This window comes from Antechinus flavipes, chromosome 2 (genome assembly GCF_016432865.1).
Source record: "Antechinus flavipes isolate AdamAnt ecotype Samford, QLD, Australia chromosome 2, AdamAnt_v2, whole genome shotgun sequence".
Taxonomy (NCBI): domain Eukaryota; kingdom Metazoa; phylum Chordata; class Mammalia; order Dasyuromorphia; family Dasyuridae; genus Antechinus; species Antechinus flavipes.
In genome coordinates, this window is record NC_067399.1 from 637,629,031 (window position 1) to 637,650,147 (window position 21,117).

General features: G+C 39.8%; 1 protein-coding gene across 1 annotated transcript in view; it reads left to right on the plus strand.

Annotated features, from left to right (window-relative positions):
• Positions 1-21,117, plus strand: part of MICU1 (mitochondrial calcium uptake 1) — a 234,430-nt gene that overhangs the window by 191,750 nt on the left and 21,563 nt on the right. Inside the window, exon 10 of the mRNA XM_051982176.1 lies at positions 2,433-2,541. Within this exon, the coding sequence (XP_051838136.1) occupies positions 2,433-2,541 (109 nt within the window). The remainder of the gene's footprint in view (positions 1-2,432; positions 2,542-21,117) is intronic.

The following is a 21,117-nucleotide window of genomic DNA, read 5'->3' on the forward strand; positions in this document are numbered from 1 at the left end:
AACTTATGTAACCTCTTTGAGCCTAAGTTCCTCATACATTAAAAAAAGATGGTACTAAATGATCTCAAAAGTGTCCTTCTTTAAAATTATAAATTATAAAAATATATAAATTATATATGTAATATATAAATTATAAAATTCTTGTATATGTTTATCCTATACTGGATTAATTACTCTCTAGGGGAGAGGGAAAGAGAGAGGAAGGGAAATAAATTTGGAACATAAGGTTTTGCAAAAGTGAAGGTTGAAAACTATCTTTCCATGTATTTTGTAAAATAAAAAGCTATTTTTTAAAAAGCAAAAAATAAAATAACTAGGACAAAATGGAAATTCTAAAAAAAAAAAAAGAGGTCAATAAAACTTTAAAAATAAATAAAATTAAGAAATGTTATTTAAAAATAATTAAAATATATAAAACTATAAAAAATCATAAACTTCTTTGACTTTTAAATGGGAAAGGAGAAATGAGGAAATAATCCTTTACAAAGGAGTAGCTATTACCCCACACAAGCAATATCAGTTCATCTCACAGCTTCACTGATCAAGTGAGAATGACAGATAGAGAGACAGACGGACATTTATCTCCTGGCAGCTGCTGCTGTGAGTATTGCAGCCAAGGCTACTGAACACCCAAAATAAATTCTCACCACCAAAATCCATGGCACTATGAAATGAAAATGTGGAAATGACACAAAACAAGAGGTATCTTCTTTCTTCAGCTTTGCCACTGCACTTTAAACACCATAGGACCTTTCCCTCCGACCTGTAGCAGAACGCTTCTATTTGTATTGTAGCCCCCATTTTACTGTGAGTGCCTTAAGAGCAGGAGCTGTATCCATAGAACTTAGCACAGTGCTTATCACATAGTTATTGCTTAATTAATGCTTTTTAATTTATTCACTCAAAGTGCTGATTATGGGCCAGGTGCTTTTCTAAGCTCTGAGGTTGCAAATACAAGCAAATGAGCCAACCCATAACTTAAAGGCGCTTACACTCTAATGAATAAGATACCACTTAAAGGGAAACTGGAAAGCAAAGGACAAGGGGAGCCTGCAAGGGGAGGAAGGGCCCTTTGAAAAGATAAGGAAACCCCAAAAAGGAACAATCTGGAGAGTGGACAGAAGTTTCTCTAGGGTGTGAAGGCAATTCCATAGCTAATTTCAAGGATACCAGAAAAGCTTTTTAAAATATATTTAACTTCAGATTCATTTTTGTTCAATTCAACATTTATTAAGTACCAGCTATTTACTAGGCTCTTTATTAGACCTTAGAGATACATACACAAATGTGAAAATTACTCCTGCCTTCAAGGAACTTACTGATAAATAGAAGTATACATGGTATGATTTTACCTCTGTGTGTGTCTGTCTCTGTCTCTCTCCCTCCCCTCTCCATACATATACGTATTCTACATACACAAAATGCACACATATATGTGTATACATCTACATATATATACATAGATAGGTAGATAGATATATTAAAGCCTTTTCTAGTGCTGGGTAGAAAGGAAAGAAAGAAGACAGTTTGGAACTTAAAATGGAATAACAACCAAAAAAAACTTTTTAAGGGAGAGCATTCTAGACATGGAAAGCACAGATAGAATGTAATTTAAGAGAAACAACAAATAAACCAATTTGGCTGGAACACAAATATCTCTTGTAAGGTAGAACACCATCCCTTACATCCTAATTTCAGTTAGCATTCTCTTCAGGTTGAGTAGAAAGGCAGAACAAGGCTCAGTAAAATCTTGCAATTATTAACAGTCTCAAGGGACTCTGATGTCATAATAAGTCTTGCCTTGCTTGAGTGGATCCCTGTGGTTAAGCTTGAATTTTTCTGATGATGACATTTAAATAATTCCTGGTCCCTTAATTTGGTTTCCAGCGAATAAACCTTAAAGTATTAGAAAATATTCCTCACTTCCTAAACTCAAATCATCTTATAGTTTTCATTTATGTACATCAGTTCTTGCTTTAAATAATATACAGAAAATAAGATTTACAATTATCAAACTTCTAATCAGTTTGAAGTTACTTCACTCAGTAAGCCTGATCAGAATGGAGGTGACACATTGGTTGTGTAGTTTTAATTTTGGAATAATGTATGATTGCTTTGCATTTGGTTTTGCTCAGTATTGAAATATTTCCCTAGTATGATACTGGCTCTGGTGGTTCTTTAATATTTTCTGTTAGGGCACTGAATTATCACTATGATAATAGACATCTTTGTGAAAGAACTGTAAAGTGGAAAGTGAAGTTAAATCAGTACTTAGTGTGCCTTTTGCAACAAGTAAAATGTTGACTTTTTTTTGTTGACATCTAACTTGGACATTCCTTCCTACCGTTCTTGTTCTGAGTCTGGACATTAAAAAAAAAAAAAAAAGGGCATCCCACTTTTTGATGAAGGAACCATGTTCCCTTCTCTTTCAGGGCCTGACATTTGAAGAGGTGGAGAACTTCTTTACTTTCCTGAAGAACATTAATGATGTAGACACTGCCCTGAGCTTTTACCACATGGCAGGAGCATCCCTGGATAAAGGTAAATCTCACAGTCGAGTTAGATACTCCAGAGTATGACATGGAAACTGAATGTTGAGCTGGGGGCTGCTTGGGGGCCCACTCTTCTGCAAAGGCTGGATATTACTTGAACTTGCTCCCAAGTAGAGAATTTCATTTTTATCCACATCTTACCTTTTACATGAGGGAACCCAGTTCGACAAACAGCTCTTTGCTAAGAAACTTGATAGGGCAATCCTTACCTCTACTTGTAAACAGTGACTTTTGTCATCAGGTATATACATGTTTTTTATTGTTACTTCATGTTTACTGACGCAGTGTCGTAGAAAGTAGGATTCTGAATTTAAAGTGTGTGAATTTGTGTAACTTTGAACAAATACATCTCTCTGGATTCTCATTTTCTCATGTAAAAAAATGGGAATGATAATATTTATACTACATATTTTACAATAACTCACAAGTTTCAGCTCTTTTCTCTTTGTCAAAGAAGTGTCACGTTCATTATCTGTCTTCTGTTCCAGTAGGAACTGTGGGCTGAGGAGGGCTGGTCCACATTACCCCCACCCCTTCTGCCAAGGCCTGAGGCCTGGATTTTTGGCCTGTCCAGTTTGTTCTTGCAGCCCTAGGCACAAGCTCAGCAGCAGCCAGGGGCTACAGAGAGGACTACTACTTACTGTAGTAATTATGTATTTCTTAGTCGTTTAATGGGTATAAAACTATGCTACCAGTTTATTAGGTTTTCTGCCTTTTATATTTCATTGATGAAATTTTTAAGCCTTGTACCTCCACCTCCATTTGTACATAAGTTCTTTGGATTTTTTTTATTGTGTCATTTTTCATGGGCCAGGGATTTGGGGCAACACATATGTCTCAGAAGGGCTATCTTGTACAGGGATTTAGACATGTTCTGCTTGATCACAAATACCAGAACCAGATGAAAGCTGTGGGAAAAAGAGACAAGCTTTATATAAGCAAAAACTTCCCAAAAGAGATATTTGGAAGTGGAATATGCTTTCATAGGAAATAGTGAGGGTGTCTTGTTTAGGTGAAGAATGGACTAGAGGGCCTTTGAGACATGATCCATTCCAATTCAGAAACTGTCTGATTTTATAAGATCTTAAAGATGCTAACCACAAGGTACAATCTGCACATGTTCTAGGCCTTGATATTACTTCTATTTGAAGATATGCAGAAATGGAGTGAATGAGTAGGCAAAGATTATGAGAACTGTCTGAAATACTGATCTTTATATTAAGCAATATCAAATGAACAGAGCACAGGAAAGATGGGAACTTGTGTATGTTTCTGACCCATTAGCATCTATCAGACACATTAAAAAAGATAAATTTTTCAGATGAGCAGAAACAGGGACCTAAAAGGAAGAAACAAAGAATAGGAAAGAAAAAAATAAGCATTTATTAAGCTCTGTGTTCCAGGCATTGTGCTAAGTGCTTTCAAAATATTAACTCATTTAATTTTATTAGTTAAGCCGCTTGGGAATGGGAGGGTAGGTATCAGAAAATGGACTGTGAAGTTCTATTCTCACTTATGCAGAAGGTGACGTACCATTCCTTAGCATTAGTGTGGAACTCAGACATTATTCTACAGACTAGTCTCTTGAAAGATGTTCTGACTTTGCGCTCCTGTTTTCAATTGCTTTGTCCATATAAACTGAGTCAGTCTCTCTCTTTTTTTGCTGAGGCAATTGGGGTTAAGTGATTTGCCCAGGGTCTCGCAGCTAGGACTATTAAGTATCTGAGGCCAGATTTGAACTCAGGTCCTCTTGACTTCAGGGCCAGTACTCTATCCACTGTGCCATCCAGCTATCCCACAGTCACTCTCTTTAGGGAAAATTAGATCTTTCTTTCCCCCAAAGGGAGAAAATAACCTGAGAACCAAAAAAAAAAAAATTTCTCAAGATCTAAATTTCCCTATTCCCTAAATTAAAAAAAAAAAAAAAAAAATCAGAGGAAGACACTGCCTGTGAAATTAAAGATTTTATTAAGTAGGGAAGAAAAACATGTGCATGGGAACTGCCCAGCCCATGTTGAACAGCCTGCCAAGTAATGGATGGGAAGATTATATATGCTTTTCAAAAAGGAATGCAGGGAAATGGGAGAAAAGGGGGGCCCACTTCCAGGAGGAGGGGGGAAATCCAGGAGGAATTCCAGGTGTCTGAGCTATAACCTTTTGATACACAGATAGGAAGGTTTGCTGATAAGCTCAAGGTTTGAGCTTAAGAGGATGTCTTCAAAAACCATAAACCAGGATGTATCTGAGAGCCCCATAACTAACAGTTAGGGAAGTCTCTGATCATAAGGATGTTTTTAAAAGGTCCATAAACCAGCAAATGGCTAAAGATCTTCTTCAAAGCTGCTGTGAGCCTAATTGGCTTCAGAGTTGCTGATTTTCTGCACGTGGCAAAGTATGTTGGTTTGTCAAGCTGCTCTCTGTCTTAATAGCCAGTCCTCATCTAGCCCTTCTTGTTTCCCTGGATAATTGGAGAATTCAAGTATATCCATTAGGCAATGCTAGCACCAGTGGGAGTTTCTGCAGGTGGTGATCTTATCTGAAAATTCTTTAATAAATGTAGATGTATTTTCAGTTCATGGCTCCTGGATAGGGGACAAGGGGACAGGGGGCAAGTACTTTCTACTTAGATATCACTTCAACATGAGATCAAGACCAACATTTTTTTCCTAAGGCATGGTGTCCACTGTAAAGAACTCGTTCTCTTTCCCTGCACATGCTCACCTCCTTTTGCCCTATTTTGTCTGCTGTAGACCTGTCATGTGGCTTCTTTTGTCCTACCCCAATTGAGAATACAAGTTAGCAACTTTCAAGTCATCACTGACTAGCTAGCCCGCTAGAGAAGGATAAAGGGCAGTGCTTTGCACAGTAAAGGTTCGCTCTACATTTCCTTCCCTTTCTGTCCTGCAGTACCTCCTGCTGTCAGAACAGTCACCCAGGCAGCTTTGAGAATACCTCGTCATCTCCCTTCTGGGGAGATGTCTGTGTGCCGATAACAAAAAGACAGAGAGACTTGTGCATTAGGAACAGATGCTGTGCAAGCTTCATCTCCCTTATACTGTGGATGTACAAGGGACCTGTTCTGTACCAACCTTGGTCAGGTTAAGATGGAGCAGACCCCAGGTTCCAGGACATTGTTAGGGATGTGCAGTCCAGGGAGAATACTGAGGGTAGCCATGACACGTGAAAACTGCTGCACCCCTTCCCCTTCCCTGGGAATTCGGGGCTCCTTCTTGAGCTCCTTCCTTAGAGTGAAGCATTTGCTGCTCGGCTTCTGGTGAGCAATAGAAGCGCCTGTTCTCTCCCTCCCTGCTGGCGTGGGGAGCTCCGAGGCATTGGCTCCATCCCGGTTTGGCTCCACAGAGAACCCAACAGGGTGCACAGGGTTTGGGGACTCTCGGCCTAGTTCCTTTTCGGCTGCCTTGTGCTGTCTAGTTATAGACCGCCCCCTCCCCTTATACTCCTCGCCCAGAGCCCTGCCTGACCCGACTAAACTTCTAAGGACAAAAACAAAAGGTTCTAATAGGTAGTTAAGAGAAGTAAGATCAAACAAAGTGAAGAAGGCGTGGAGATTTTTTTTAGGCAGCGCTGTAGAAAAACAGCTGGATTTGGCCGCAAGTCAGATTCTGGATTCAAATCCCATTTCACTCTCATGGGGACTCCAGGCAAATTATTTCCATTCTCTGAAAGTCAAGACCAAAAAACAGATCCTTGATAATCTTCAAAGTCATCCCCAAACCCACTTTTTTCCCCGGTATCCTTCTGACCTCAGAGAGAAAGAACTTGCTGGTGACGGAGCTCTGACATGGGTCTGTAAGGGAGACTGCAAGTCCCTCTCCTCAGCAGCGTTACCAGTTAGCTGCCCCTTAGGGGAAGGGCCGGACTCAGCAACTCAAGTTCCTCCGATCTCCCCGAGACTGGGAGCGCCTCTGACTTCTTAGCAAGTCAGCGAGCCCAGGGCGGCCCAACATCTCAGGCTGAGCCGACTGTTCCCGGTCGTCACCACGGGCCAGGACATTGTACCTTTAGCCCGGCAGAGATGCGGTAGATGGGGGGCTTCAACCCCAGATAGTAAAGCAGAATACATGCTGTCCTCCCCACCCCCACCCCCTACAGAGCTGCTGAATTCACAGTCCTATCTCTTGGACAGCCTCCGTAACGGCAGGAAGAAAGAGACAGAAAGACAGAGACAGAGTCAGAGAGAGACACAGAGAGACAGTCAGAGAGACAGGGAGACAGTCAGAGAGACAGAGACAAAGTCAGAGAGACAGAGTCAGGGAGAGACACAGAAAGAGGGACAGAGAGACACAGACACAGAGAGAGGGACAGAGAGACACAGAGAGACAGAGTCAGAGAGAGACACAGAGAGACAGAGTCAGAGAGGGACAGAGAGACAGAGACAGAGTCAGAGAGAGACACAGAGAGACAGAGTCAGAGAGACAGAGACAGAGACAAAGTCAGAGAGACAGAGTCAGGGAGAGACTGAGAGAGAGACAGAGAGACAGAGTCAGAGAGGGACAGAGAGAGACAGTCAGAGAGACAGGGAGACAGAGTCAGAGAGACAGAGACAGAGAGAGAGAGACAGAGACAAAGTCAGAGAGACAGAGTCAGGGAGAGACTGAGAGAGAGACACAGAAAGAGGGACAGAGAGACACAGACACAGAGAGAGGGACAGAGAGACACAGAGAGAGAGTCAGAGAGAGACACAGAGAGACAGAGTCAGAGAGAGACACAGAGAGACAAAGTCAGAGAGACAGAGTCAGGAGAGACTGAGAGAGAGACACAGAGAGAGGGACAGAGAGACACAGACACAGAGAGAGGGACAGAGAGACACAGAGAGAGAGTCAGAGAGAGACACAGGGAGACAGAGTCAGAGAGAGACACAGAGAGACAAAGTCAGAGAGACAGAGTCAGGGAGAGACTGAGAGAGAGACACAGAAAGAGGGACAGAGAGACACAGACACAGAGAGAGGGACAGAGAGACACAGAGAGAGAGTCAAGAGAGACACAGAGAGACAGAGTCAGAGAGGACAGAGAGACAGAGAGAGAGTCAAGAGAGACACAGAGAGACAGAGTCAGAGAGACAGAGACAGAGACAAAGTCAGAGAGACAGAGTCAGGGAGAGACTGAGAGAGAGACAGAGAGACAGAGTCAGAGAGGGACAGAGAGAGACAGTCAGAGAGACAGGAGACAGAGTCAGAGAGACAGAGACAGAGAGAGAGAGACAGAGACAAAGTCAGAGAGACAGAGTCAGGAGAGACTGAGAGAGAGACACAGAGAGAGGGACAGAGAGACACAGACACAGAGAGAGGGACAGAGAGACACAGAGAGAGAGTCAGAGAGACACAGGGAGACAGAGTCAGAGAGAGACACAGAGAGACAAAGTCAGAGAGACAGAGTCAGGGAGAGACTGAGAGAGAGACACAGAGAGAGGGACAGAGAGACACAGACACAGAGAGAGGGACAGAGAGACACAGAGAGAGAGTCAGAGAGAGACACAGAGACAGAGTCAGAGAGGGACAGAGAGACAGAGACAGAGTCAGAGAGAGACACAGAGAGACAGAGTCAGAGAGACAGAGACAGAGACAAAGTCAGAGAGACAGAGTCAGGGAGAGACTGAGAGAGAGACACAGAGAGACAGAGTCAGAGAGACAGAGAGAGAGAGACAGAGACAAAGTCAGAGAGACAGAGTCAGGGAGAGACTGAGAGAGAGACACAGAGAGAGGGACAGAGAGACACAGACACAGAGAGAGGGACAGAGAGACACAGAGAGAGAGTCAGAGAGAGACACAGGGAGACAGAGTCAGAGAGAGACACAGAGAGACAAAGTCAGAGAGACAGAGTCAGAGAGAGACACAGAGAGACACAGACACAGAGAGACAGAGTCAGAGAGAGACCAACAGAGACAGAGACAGACAGAGAGACAGAGTCAGAAAAAGAGACAGAGTCAGAGAGAGAGTGAAAGCTCATCGGGTGCTAAGATCATGATGTGCTATAAGTAAAGTTTTTCCAAGAGACTCCTGAAGTGTTCTACTTAAGGCCGACCCCGGCTCCGGGCATCTGGGGCCATATCAGGTCTAGTTGCCCCACAGTCTGGCTCCTTTTTCTCCTTAGAGTAATGTCTGTGGAGGAATGCCATCTCAGGCTCCACCCAGCGGCCTGTGTTCCCCCTTCCCACACTGCCCCACGGCTTCCCCCGGGCGGTCCGGGGATCCCTAATGCCAGAGGGTTCCCAGGCCACAGACGCCCAGGGAGGCTCCCGGGAGCCAAACGGCCAGAGACGGAGGCCAAGGGAGCATCTGCTGCCTTTGGACGCCCCCTGCTGGCAGGCCGGAGAAAGAGGGCCTCGGCACCCCAAGCAGGGAGCTGTGCAAAAGCTCATATAAGGAAAGAAAAACAAAGAGGCTTTTGAATTCCCCATGTCTGGTGCCTGGAGTGGAATCTGTGGCCTGGGCCGAGATGCCAGCCTCCCTGTAGCGTCAGACAAGCGCTCTCCGGAGACGGAGCCAGGAGTCCGAGGGCCCCAGCTCATCCTCTGGCTCGCAGCAGGCTTCAGTTCCAGACACTGCAGTGAAGCAAGTATCTCAGTAAAACGAGTCACATGGATTATTTTGTTTTCCCAGTGCCTATAAAAGTCATGGTTACCCTATACTGTAATTAAATGTACCATTGGGTCTAAAAAATAGCGTAATTAAAAATGTTTTTTCCTTTTAAAAAGTTCCTTTAGAAAATTCAAAAATATCATCTGAGCCTTCAGTGAGTTTTTCTGAGACTTCATCTTTTTTGCTGAGTCTTGCTTCGATGTTGAGGGTTGCTTGATTAGGGATGGCTGTGGCAATTTCATAAAATAGGACAACAATGAAGTTCACCACATTGATGGACTCTTCATTTCATTTGACTGCTTAGAGATCATTGTAATTATTATAGGCCTAATTTCAGAATTTTCCCATTTTGGAATGGGGGAAAGAGAGAGAAGACAGGGAGCAGCTCATCAGTGGAGTAGTCAAAACATACACAACATTTATCAGTTAAGTTCACCATCTTATCTGGGCTCTAAAGATCACTGGTCACAGATCATAAATCACAGATAGAATAATAAATTTGAAATATTGCAAGAGGGGCAGCTCAGTGGCCCAGTGGATAGAGCACAGCCCTGAAGTCAGGAGGACCTGAGTTCAAATCTGATCTCAGACACTTAACACTTCCCAGCTGTGTGACCCTGGGCAAGTCACTTAACCTCAATTGCCGCAGCAAAAAAAGAAAAGAAAGGAGGAAAAGGAATTGCAAGAAACTAGATGTGACACAGAAATACAATGTGAGCACATGCTATTGGAAAAACGGCACCAATAAGGCTCAACCCAGGACTGCCAGAAAAGCCTTCAGTTTGTTTAAAAAATAAACATGTCATATCTGCAATAAGATAAGCAATGCCTGTAGATTACTCTGGCCTATAGGAACCATGGTTTCTTCATTTGTTTCAAATATATATATGCACAGAGTATACAAATGATCTTTAAGGTCCATTCCAACTCATAAGTCTATGAGTAATACTGAAAGGTAACAAAAAAATGAGATTTTTAAATTATCCAGAAGCATATAATGCCTCTTTTTAAATATCCTGAAACTGAATTTAATGAACCAAGGTGTTATGCTGACAGTAAATTACCAAGAAATATATTAAACCATTGGTGAGTAAAAAGCCCAGCCAAATTTTTTTTTGAAATATTTATCATTGTTTTAAAATAGCATTGATTTTTTTGCTAAGAAAACCTCTTCAGTGATTTTTTTCAGAATCTAGTAACATTATGCTAAAGCTATCATGAGGAAGCTGCTGACATGCTGTAAGGACCCTGATCACTTGTCTAGAACAGCTCCAAAGTTTGACCAACCTGCCCCAAAGCAGACTAACAGCCCCACTCAGTTTAAAAGGCTAAAATATGGAAGCCATCATGTACTTACAAATCAGGTTTTAATATGTGTCTATATGAAAAGGTAGTCCACATTTACATAGTGCTTTGTGGTTTATTTTTCTTACAGCAAAAGTCTATGAGATAGGTAATATCTTGACATCACTTTCATAGTCCAAACAGAACAAGAAAATTAAAAGAGCAATTATATAAACTGAATTACTCTCCCTGTCAAATTTTAGGATGTAGATAAAAGGGTTGGGAGGGCAAATGCAGGCCAGTAAACCAAAGCTAAAATTGAGTGATGACCAACAGTGATCTAGGGGCAGTTCCCAGATACATGGGCTTTGATCCAGCTTACTCTTGTTTATTCTTGCTAATATGGGCAGTCTGGTCTAGAAGGCTAAGTCACATAAACTGTCTCTGACTTTGGCGCTCATGGAATGAACAGAAGATTTGCCTACTAATTTTGTTCCTTCTTGATGAATACATACTTATTGAGTAAACAATTAACCCTACCACCTATCTCAGTTCTCATCAATAATGATAACAGTTATTATCAAGCTCTTGGCAAATATTGTTTTATTTGTTGCTCATAGTAGCCCTGAGAGGGAGGGGCTCTTATTATCTCCATTTTACAGTTGAGGAAACTGAGGCAGAGAGACTTTAAGTAACTTGCCTGGTCACATAGTCTCTGAGGCAGAATTTGAACTTAGGTCTTCTTGATTCCAGGCCCAGCACTTTATCCACTGCTCCATCTAACTGCCTCTGTTCTTTTACTAACAGTTTCTTCTGCTGTTATCTACATACTATCAATCCCAGATAATTCATTTTGACTGAGGAGAGTGAAAGCATAGAGAATTGCAAGCAAGCAAAAGTAATTTATGATCGATTTGGAAATGCATTCTGTGGACTTGGGGGTATCATTGAGTATTACAGTAGGAGAACTGGACTGTAAGGCCTGAAACCAAAGCCTTGTTCCTCGCTTGATTGTCATTCATTAGCTATATCGTTGGACAAATCATTTAGTTTTTCAGTATATCACTTTCTTCATTCACAAAATGGAAGCGGGGAGGTTGGGCTATAGGGATGATCTTTAAGTCTTCAGTTCTAATACCTTGTCATCTTGATTCCTGATTATGCAAGGAAGCAGCCCAAGTATAAGTGAGCTGGCAGAGAGAAGTCAGCTAGATGCTGTTATTGTTGTTCCCTAGAGTAAAAAACTTAAGTTTAAATCAATCTTGAATATACATGGCTATATTAGACTAAAAAAGCCACACTGGAATGATTGCCATAATAGGGAATGAGAATTACAATCATTAATCATTAGAATAATTAATGTCAGGGGACTGGATATTGCTGGCACTTCTGCTAGCATCATTTGCCGTTAGACCTAAAATATTCTGTCTTACCAATACCAATAAACAGTGCCTTCCTATGAATGAGCCCTTGAATATCTAGAGATATTTTTGCTGTAATTTATCTTTTTATATATGACAGAGAGTTTTAAGGTAATAAAGCATTGCCCTTCACAAGAGAACTATAAACAGAAGTTTAATAAGTTTGCTAATTCTTTTCTCCCAGCTAACTACCCTTAACATACATTTCCTTGTCTTTCATGTTTGAGAATGCTGATAGTCATCCACATATTGGAGTATGACTAAGACACGATGAGCATCTTTTTTCTGCCAACTGAAGAAAGGTTTTCCTTTGGAGAACTGCAGCCACCCCTCATAGGCCATTTCTTATTTGTGAAGCTTTTTTCTTGCATGTTTTTTTACATGGACTTCTTTTCCTCCAGCATCCATGTTAGTGAAGTTCTTGGTACAAGGTCACTTGCATCAGTTTTGACGTTGTAGAAGCCATGTCCACTAGACTTGGTCATTGAAGAGCTTTCATTTCATTTGAGACAGGCTATGACTTTTGTTGCCCGGGTCCAACCCTGCATTTAGCACTATTTATTGTATTCCAAGGGAATACGATATTTGAATACTCTCTCTGAAGTCAGTGCCATCCTAGAGCTGTACCTTCCTTAACTATGTACTATGTACATTCTCTCTTTCTTTATGTCTCCTTCTCTTTATCCCTCTGAAAATTACACACTCTCTCTAAGGCTTTCTGAGTAATTTAAGAAGTCTATTGAAGAAGGTAATGGAAAATTGAGCATAACTTCTTGCTGTGATGGAAAGTTAGAGACATTTGAGTTGAAACTAGACTCTGCAAGCTTCCATCACTCAGGAAGCTTCTTTTCCATACAGGAAAATATAGGGCTACCAGGTAAAAATAACTATTATAAAGCACTTTTTTTCCAGTGATTCAATTATTCTGTGAAAAAAATTCTTTCCTCTGGTAGACATTGATATATAGTATATTTCACATCATATTTCCCCGTAGTAAATAGGGTTCTGGATTTGGCATCCAGAAGGTCTTAATTTTAATGGTACCCCTGACATTTACTAGTTCTGTGCTCATGGGCATTGAAATCTCAATCTCTCTAAATATCAGTTTCCTCATTTATAAAATAGATCTGAAAATACTTGTATTACCTACCTCACAGTGTTGTGATGAGGGAAGCATTCTGTAAATATTAAGCCATTAGAGAAATGTAAGTCACTGATGTCCTTATTAGACTTAGAAATTTTGGTCTATAAGACTATTTATCCTGAAATCCCTTCATAACATTTCTGCTGCCTTCATACCAGCATTGTCTGATATGGAAGTTGGGGAGAGGAGGAGCCTGAGAAGGCAGTGGTCAAGGGAAAGCAGAGAATAAACTAGCAAAACTGTGCAGTAGTGGCAAAATTGGCTTTCTTCCTAGCCTTTAATATTTTTCTTGGTAGTGTCCGTTAAGACATCAGCCTGACTCTTACAGCATTCAAAGCCTTACAGGATTCTAAGGGATTTTAGAAATTGTACATGGATCAAGAAGTATCTGGCATATTATGGACTTATGAATGAATCATCAATGTGGGTAGGGATCAGTTAGGCAAATTGGTGGCAGGAAGATGCATCTTCCTGAGTTCAAATCTCCGACACTCACCAGATTGTGACTCTAGGCAAGTCACTTAACCCAGTTCATCTCAGTTTCCTCATCTGTAAAATGGGCTGGAGAAGGAAATGGCAAACCACTTTAGTATCTCTGCCAAAAAAAAAACCCAGGAGGGGTCACAGAGAGTTGGACGTGACTGAAACAATCGAACCGAAGTGAAAAAGTCACTTACACTTCCCTGAGTGCCAGCAGGGCCCCTGCCACATGCAGATCTATTTGGCCTAGTCCAGCATGTAAGACTTCTGAGTCTTCCATTTTCTCTCAGCAGTATAGAGAAGACAGCCTTCAGACCCATTTCTTGCTTCAACCCAGTCTGCCAGAATGAATGTCATAGTTCTCAGTATCTTTGATGGATTCTAGCCCTTTGAAAAAACATCCATTTGATGTATTACAGAATTTTCCATAGGTTGTGTCCTTCACTTAATATTTATGAGTGTTTTAGCTGGCGTACACTGATATTTGTACTTTGTCTCCTACAGTATCATAGAATCTCGGGGTTAGCATTTAGACAGTATGGCACAGTGTAAAGAATAAAGTACCCCAAAGCAGGTGAGACCCGGATTCAAATCCTACTTTTATCAGTTTTCAGTTATTAGTTGTGTGATTCAAGCAAATCACTTACAACTTCCCAGAGCCTCTTTCCCTATCTGTAAAATGGATATAGAAACACTTTATTATGGTGACATTGTGATATAACAAGTAAAGCTCTGGCTTAGGAGTCAAATCTGGGTTTGAATCCCAGCTCTGCCACTAATTAGACACGTGTGACTGTAGGAAAGACCCTTGGCCTCTCTGGGCCTCACATTGCCCCATGTGAATGAGGTAGAATGGATCAGATGACCTGAGAGGTTCCTTCTGATGCCCTGGGTACCAACAAGCTAGATGCAGGACGAATTGGAGATAATCAGCAGAGGGAAGTCACTAGAACGGAGAAGATACAAGGAAGGGTCAGAGTGAGGAACACATGGCACGCGTCTGGGGGAAAATGAAATGTAGAGGTTGGGGAAAGATCCCTTCTTTTTGGGCTGGTGTGAGAGAATACTGGAGGGCCTTGACTGCAAGGCAAGGGAATGTAGACTCGCTTCAGTAAGCCCTTGAAAACTGCTGAGCTTTGAGTAGAGAAGCAACATAGACCTGTGCCTAAGGAGGATTAATCTGGCATTGTCAGTGTGTGAAGGATGGATTAGAGGAAAGAGAAGAGCTTTTAGCCTGCTCCTGCTGTGGGGGAAGGAGAAGGAGGCCAGGAAGATGACAGGTAATAAGATGGAAAAAGGAGAGAGAGGTTGTGGAGCAGAATCGGTAGGAATTAGCAAATTGATTGGATTTTGAAGAGACTAGGAATTAGTCATTAGTTTATTCAATTAACCCAGTGCTAAATCATAGAAGGCAATGCATCAACATGATTCTAGATTTTGATAGTTGGGAAAGACATTTTGAAGGGAAAAAATTATGAGACGTTTCAGATGACTGATTGTTGCATAGCAGGGTCCTGGATTTGTGCATGGACACAAATGGTGATGTTTGAAATGAACAAATAAACTTCTTCCAGCTCATAAATTTTGTTATAGTCTGTGGAAGGTGACTACTTCTGAACTTCAGGTCATGGTGCATTTTGTACAAACATTTATGTATGAGAATTGGTGTTAGCCCAGATTTCATTCAAGACAAAGTCATCAGATTTTAAAATTAAATTATTCATGAAGAAGACTAAGAATCTTAAATTCTAAAGTAAATGTTTTTTTTCCTGCAGCAATTCTCTCTAGAGAAACAGTTTAGTTTTCTAAGTACAATGTCCCTTAGAAACTAAATACTGAAGGGAGAATTGAACAGAAAGAACTTGCCTATATGCAGAACTAAATCACAGTGCCAGAGCAAGGAGGAGCACCAGCACACAAGATATCAGGGTCATAGGGAATCAAGGACGCTGGACACAATTCCAGGGCATAAAGGAGGGCTTGGGATCAATCATAAAACAGAGAACAAGTCAGAAAAGTAGTAAATACACCTCTTCTTAGATCATACCTCCTTGGAAGGACTGAAATTTACAGACTAGATCCAAAAATAGCAACATGGAAAAACCTGAAGCTTTGGACAATGGCCCCACAAATCCAGGAGCAGAGACCAACTTTAAAATCAAGTTAAAAGTTAAGAAACAGGCTGGGAAAATGAGCAAGCAATAAAAAACCATAGAAAACTGCTATGGTAACAGAGAATATTAAAACCCAACAGCAAAAGAAGACAACAAAGTCAAAAAATGTTGTATTACAAGCTTCAAAGAAAAGTATGAATTTGTCTCAGGACCAAAAAGAATTCCTAGAAGAGTTCAAAAAAACTTTTAAAAATCAATTGAGAGATAAAAGAAAATTTGGAAAAGAAATGGCAGTGATGCAATAAAATCATGGGGGGAAAGCCAACAGCTTGGTGAAGAAAGCACAAAAAATATTGAAGAAAACATCACCTTAAAAAAACAGGTCAAATGATTATCAAAAAAAAAAAAAAAAAAGACACAAAAATCCAATGAGGAGAAAAACTCTTTAAAAAGCAGAAATGGTCAAATGGAAAAATGATGTACAAAAACTCATTGAAGAGAAGAACTCCTTAAAAAGTAGAATTGGCCACATAGAAAAGGAGGTACAAAACCTCATTATAGAAAATAATTTCTTAAAATTAGGATTAATCAAGTGGAAACTAATGACTCTGTGAGATATCATGAAACAATTAAAATAAAAAGAATGAAAAAATAGAAGAAAATGTGAAATATCTCATTGGAAAAACACCTGACCTAGAAAATAGAGCCAGGAAAGATCATTTAAGAATCACTGGATTACCCGAAAGCCATGATTTTAAAAAGGCAAAAAAAAGAGCCTAGGCATTATCTTTCAAGCACCTATCAAGGAAAACTGCCCTGATATTCTAAAATCTGAAGAGAAAATAGAAATTGGAAGAATCTATCAATCAATCCTGAAAGAATCCTAAAATAAAAACTGCCAGGTATAGTGAAATTCCAGAGCCCTGAGGTCAAAGAGAAAATATTACAAACAGCCAGAAAGAATAGAAAATTTGACTTTCAAATACAAAGCTCAGAAGAAGCATAAAAAAGATAAACAGGAAAGAAAAATCATAAGGAATTCAATAAGATTAAATTGCTTACATTCCTATATAGGAATATGATACTTGTAACTCCTAAAAACTTTTAATTACTAGACAACTAAAAGGAAATTACATAGACAGAGGGTCTATATATATGACACATACACATGTGATATATGTGAATTGACTATGATAGGATGATTTCTAGAAAAATTAAATTGTCAAGTGAACCTGAACCAGCCTCTAACCAGCCTCTGGGTAGCTAGAGCCAAAACAGAACAGGCTAAAGACAAGATAGTCAGGATATAAACAGAAGTTTAATTTCAGAGTGAGGAAAATGATGTTTTCAAATGGAAATACTCTCTCCCCTTCTCCAAGAAAGAGGGCTTAACGCTGCTGATGTTGGGGCCACTTATGAAAGGGGTTGGTCATTCTTAGATCTTGAGATAGTTCTTATGGTTAGTATTTTTTGGGACAATACAAGTATTTTTAGGTCCCATGGGAACAGCCATCATCTCCAATCTTAACAGTCATGGCCATCCTGTGGGGAACAGAACCAGAATTCTGTAATAGGAACAGGAGTATAGTATCTGTCGATAAAAGGTACAGGATTTGTGAACATGTGATGGAAGGCAATAAGAAGAGCTAAATTCCTTAGTGACACTCTGCCAGAGGGTGAGATCCTTCTAGGGGGCAAAGTATTATTGTTATGCCAAACTCAGGATACAGTCTGTTTGCTAGGCCCTAGCTCTGGGAAATAGAATATCTCCAAGATATTTTGACAGAAGTAATAACTGAAAAAGTGGAGGGACTGAGAGAACAAGAAAGGGAGAGATGGAATGGGGTAAAATTATCTCACATAAAAGAAGCACAAAAGCATTTTTAAAATGGAGGGAAAGATGGGGGAGGTATGGAAAAGCATTGGTAAAGAATTCCTTTTCAATGAAATTGGCTCAAAGAGACAATAACACACTCAGTTGGGTAGAAATCTATCTTACCCTATAGGAAAATAGGAGGGAAAAGCAGTGGAAGGAAAGGTTAATCAAAAGGAGGGTAGATTGGGGAAAGAGTTAGAAACAGTATACTTTGGGAAATACATAGTAATCATAAAAATGTTTATAGCAAATTTCTCTTGTCAAAGGTCTCATTTCTCAAATACATAGAGAACCAAGTCAAATATATAAGAATACAAGTCATTCACCAATTGATAAATAGTCAAAGGATACCCATACCTATCTAGATTGGTTGATATGACAGAGAAAGAAAAATGATAAATGTTGAAGGAAATGTGAAAAAAAATGAAACACTAATTCACTACTAGTAGAGTTGTGAACTGAATCAGCCATTCTGGAGAGCAGTTTGGTACTATACCCTTTGATGCAGCAATACCACTACTGGGTATGTATTCCAAAGAAATTTTTTTCAAAAGAGAAAAGAAAAGAAAAAGGACCTATATGTGAAAAACCATTTATATTAGTTCATTTTGTGGTAGCAAAAAGTGGAAATTGAGGGGATGCCCATTGACTGGGTAATGTCTGGGCAAGTTGTGATATTGAGTCTAATGGAATGCTATTATGCTATTAGAAATAATAAGCAAGATGGTTTCAGATAAACCTAGAAAGACTTACATTGACTGATGTAAAGTGAAATGAGCAGAACCAGGAAAATATTTTACAGAGTAACAGTAATAGTGTACTATGGTCAACTGTAAATGACTTAGTTCTTCTCAGCAATACGATGATCCAAGACAATTCTAAAGGATTTAGGATGAAGAAGGCCACCCACTTTCAGAGAAAGAATGTATGGAGTTTGAATACAGATTGCAGCATACTTTCTTTTTTACTTTCTTTTTCTTTTTGTGTGTGTGTTTTCTTTCACAACATGACTAATGTGAAAACATTTTGTATGACTGCACATATACATACAATTTATATCTAATTGCTTGCTTTCTCAAGGAGATGGAAAGAGAAAAGGGAGAGAATTTAGAACTCAAAACTTTTTAAAAAGAATGTTAAAATTTGTTTTTCCATGGGGGAAATTAGGAAAAATAATAGCCTTTTATTTTCAAAATACATGAAACATAGTTTTCAACATTCACCATTGCAAAATTTTGTGTTATAAAATTTTCTCCCCACAGCAGATCGGTTAAACATGTGCAATTCTTCTAAATATATTTCCATATTTATCATGCTGCACAAGAAAAAGTGAGATCCAAAAAAAGAAAAAAATGAGAAAAGAAAAAACCGCAGACAAGAAAAAGAATAACAACAAAGATGAAAATACTATGCTTTGATCCACATTCAGTACCATAGTCCTTTCTCTGGCTGTGGATGGCTCTCTCCATCACAAATCTACTGGAATTGGCCTGAATCATCTTGTTGAAAAGAGCCACAGTCTTGTTGTTGCTGTGCACAGTATTCTCTTGGTCCTACTCATTTCACTTAGCCTTAGTTCATGTCCGTCTCTCCAAGCCTCTCTGTATTCATCCTGCTTGTCATTCCTTACAGAACAATAATACAATTTACCCAACCAGTCTCCAATTGATGGGCATCCATTCAATTTCCAGTTTCTAGCCACTACAAACAGGGCTGCCACAAACATTTTTGCACATGTGAGTCCTTTTCCCTTCTTTAAGATCTCTTTGGGATATAAGCCCAGTAGAACACTGTTGGATCAAAGGGTCTGCACAGTCTGATAGCTCTTTGGGCATAACTCCAAACTGCTCTCTAGAATGGTTGGATCAGTTTACAACTCCACCAATAATGTATCAGTGTCCCAGTTTTCCCACATCCCCTTTAACATTTATTATTATCTTTTTCTGAAGACTCCATAATGCTTAATCTAGATATGGATAGCATTTTCCATCATGAGTTTTTTTTTTTTATCGTGAAGGATCCTGAATTTATTGTTTGACATATATTATCCAATGAAATGTGTAGATACTGTGCAACAAATATAAAAACTTTCAAATAGATATTAAAATAAAATATTTCCAGGATAGCAGCTTGTTCTTCAATCATTTCTTTATATATATTTATATATATATGTGTAATTATAATAACTTTCTATTGACAAAACCCACTTCAATCATTTCTTTATATATATGTATATATATGTATATATATGTATATATGTATATATATACATATATATATAATTATAATAACTTTCTATTGACACTTCGATCATTTCTTTATATATATATATGTATGTGTGTGTGTATATATATATATATATATATATATATATATATATATATATATATATAATTATAATAACTTTCTATTGACAGAACCCATGCCAGGGTAATTTTTTACAACATTATCCCTTGCATTCACTTCTGTTCCGATTTTTCCCCTCTCTCCCTCCACCCCCTCCCCTAGATGGCAAGCCATCCTATATATGTTAAATACATCATGAGTTTTTAGAATGGTCTTAGATCATTGTATTGCTGAGAAGAGCAAAGTCTATCAAAGTTGATCATTTGCAGTGTTGCTTTTACTATGTACAATGTTCTCCTAGTTCTACTCGCTTCACTTAGCATCAGTACATGTAGGTATTTCCAGGTTTTTCTGAAATCCACCAAATGGAAGGGAGTTGAGTAAGACTGGTGAAGAACAAATGCTTCTGTGAGCATTAAGATGAGGAAAAGCTTCTGGAAGCTTGATAAGAGCATTTGCGAAGGTATACAAGTTCTAGGTAAACAGGACTTCATTTAAAGTATTCCTTCATCATTTTTACCAGCTTTTAGAGGTTCTGCCAGCTTATTTCCAACATATGAGAGAGCACTACAATCTATTTCCCCGACCCCTCATTTCCATCTGTCTTCTCAGTAGTTCTACCCAGGTGTCCTTTCATCTACATTTCTCAACTCCCCAATTTCTGGAGATAGTGTCACAATTCTGTCACTCAGGTTCAAAAGTTAATTCACGTTAACTCTTCCACTCCCTCATTTCCCATATCAAACCAAACCCAGCTTTTTTCTCCCAGCCCTCCATCTCTCACGTTTACTTCTCCCTTCCTTGTCCACATTCTCACCACCATAGTTCAGGCCCTCATTGCCTGGACTATCATAATAGCCTCTGAGAGCTCCCAACCTCCGATAACAGCCCTTCATACCACGGGCAAAATGATCTTCCTAAAGCCCAAGTCCTGTCATCCCATTCCCCCGCTCAGAAATCTTCACCTCTGACGTACACCCTAGCCTCGTGGTGAAGACCTCAACAATTGGGCTCCAACCTACATTACTCTAGAATTCACCTTCTTGTAGTCTGTATTTCAGGTAACTGGGCTACTCACTCTTCCTTGATCTAGCCCTCACTAGAATTCCTGCCCTTAAACACCATTACACTAAACCTGGAACTGCTTCCCTTCACACCTTGGCCATTGGGAAGATCTCTCCTTCAAAGCCCACCGAAGAGCCCCCTTCCTCTGTGAAACCTCGGCTGATTATCACACGTCCTCCAGCTAGCGGTGTTTTCTCCTTTACTGAAGCTCTCCTGCACAGTTAACAATTTTCTAA